The sequence below is a fragment of the Haplochromis burtoni genome, unplaced genomic scaffold (assembly GCF_018398535.1).
Source record: "Haplochromis burtoni strain Fernald_Lab_line unplaced genomic scaffold, NCSU_Asbu1 Contig_4205, whole genome shotgun sequence".
Lineage (NCBI taxonomy): Eukaryota > Metazoa > Chordata > Actinopteri > Cichliformes > Cichlidae > Haplochromis > Haplochromis burtoni.
This window is the reverse complement of record NW_024586566.1, coordinates 1-1,845: the sequence shown is the minus strand read 5'-3', so window position 1 is coordinate 1,845 and position 1,845 is coordinate 1. Positions and strand designations below refer to the sequence as shown.

General features: G+C 42.0%; 1 protein-coding gene across 1 annotated transcript; it reads right to left on the bottom strand.

Moving 5' to 3' along the window:
• Positions 1 to 394: 394 nt before the first annotated feature.
• On the bottom strand, positions 395 to 1,510 carry LOC102300417 (odorant receptor 131-2-like). Its single transcript, XM_005953413.2, has one exon. The coding sequence runs from the start codon at positions 1,452 to 1,454 to the stop codon at positions 495 to 497; it is 960 nt and encodes a 319-aa protein (XP_005953475.1). The 5' UTR covers positions 1,455 to 1,510; the 3' UTR covers positions 395 to 494.
• Between the last annotated feature and the right edge of the window lie 335 nt (positions 1,511 to 1,845).

The following is a 1,845-nucleotide window of genomic DNA, read 5'->3' as shown; positions in this document are numbered from 1 at the left end:
TAAGTTCACAGACACCAAAGAAACTTTAACATTTACTTTTCAAATTATTGTGACTGACAGGGTTAGCACTGCTTCCTCAGAGCAAGAAGATCCCGGTTTGAATCCCACTTCCCACAGTCCAAAGACATACATATCAGGTTTCTGTTCGTCCTGCGATAGACTGATCATCTGTTCAGGGTGTACTCTGCCTCATATCCCACCAAAGCTGGGAAAGGTTACAGGCCCCTCAACCCTGAGCTGGATAAGTGGAAAGAAATAGATAGATCACCATCCATCCATTCTGACTGCAACTAATGGAGGATTATTAAAATTATAACAAGGACAGGCTTGTATCGCTGGATTCTAAAGAACTACTGTAAAAAACAACATATTATTCTTAAAAGGAAAAAACAGGAGGAGGAGCTTCTAGTTAATTTAGGATAGTCACTTAGTAGACAGAGTGACAGAGTTTAATGAGCGTACAGAAACATTCATTGCTTCTTTCCAAATGTACTCTAAGGGTAAATCTTAGCCTCCGCCGTGACAGCTAAAAGTTTCAGTTGACAACATAGATTATAAACAAGGATGGGTCTGATGGTCTGGTCTCTGAGACCATAAATAAGTGCACTCAGACATCTGGGGAGAATAAAAAGAAGGACGTAAAGAGCATTCTGTATGAGCACAGACACTCTATTTGAAACTGTTTTTGAGGTGAGTAAAAGTAATGCATTGTTCACAGTTGAAGAGAGGCTGAAGCCGAGCTGCACCAGATGTAGCAGCAGGGTGTTACGAGCCTTCCGGGCTGAAGCTTTGTCTGTGGAGGCCGATCTAGCTGCCAACATAACACCTACATAGGAGCAAGTGACTCCAACAAAAGCTGACACAAACAGAAAGCAAGTGTAAGCTTTGTCATACTCATGAGATACAGGTGTGAGAAACAGGAGAAATGTATTACAAACATATCTTTTCAACTGCAGACTCTGCAGCTCTTCAAATGGAAATTCTAACAGCAGCAGAACTCGAATGAGAATATTCAGTGAACAAAAGATCCAAATCGTAATAATGGCCACCTCTGTGTTTCTGATGGTGATGATAGTAGCGTGCCTGAGTGGGTAACACACAGCTACATATCGCTCCAGAGACATCAGCACCAGAGTGAGAGGAGAGATTTCATTGGTGAGATTAGCAAACATGACAAGAATACCACAGACAGGATAAGGTAACGTTATTCTACAAATAGACATCATGTATAGTATCTGGCTCACTGCCATCTGTAGCGTGTCTGCAAGAACGAGGTTATACAGGAGAATGTAACGGCAGGGTTCACGAAACACTGATTTACTCCTCAAGGTGAATAACATGATCACATTAATGCAAACGAAAACACAGCATGGTAATGTAGTCAGGGAGGAGAGCAAACCTCTTTCTAGGTCATGCAGTCCAACGGAGATGTTGGTCTGAGATATATCAGACATATCAAAAGAAACATTGATATCATTAGACAAGAAGAATGCAATAAGTTTCTATCCTTATAAATTCTGGTTTAAAACTCCAGTTGTTTACCTGTGTAGGTAATTATCAGGCTTTAGTCTGTGCTTGGTCCTATGGAGGGCTGCTCTGCCAGCTTTGCCTGCATTTGAATGTCATATATATCATTTCCTTTACAACAGAGCTCATGTGACACAGTTATTTGTCAGCATGGTTAGCAGGCAAGCAACAGATGATGTAATCGAATTTATCACACTGACTGATTGGTTCACACAGTCTCTCCACATGTGAACATGGCCCCTCAGTGCCACACCAACACGTTCTCACTCCCATCTCGTGTGACGTGTGACGCATGGTCAGGCTCCCTCTGCTTCACTT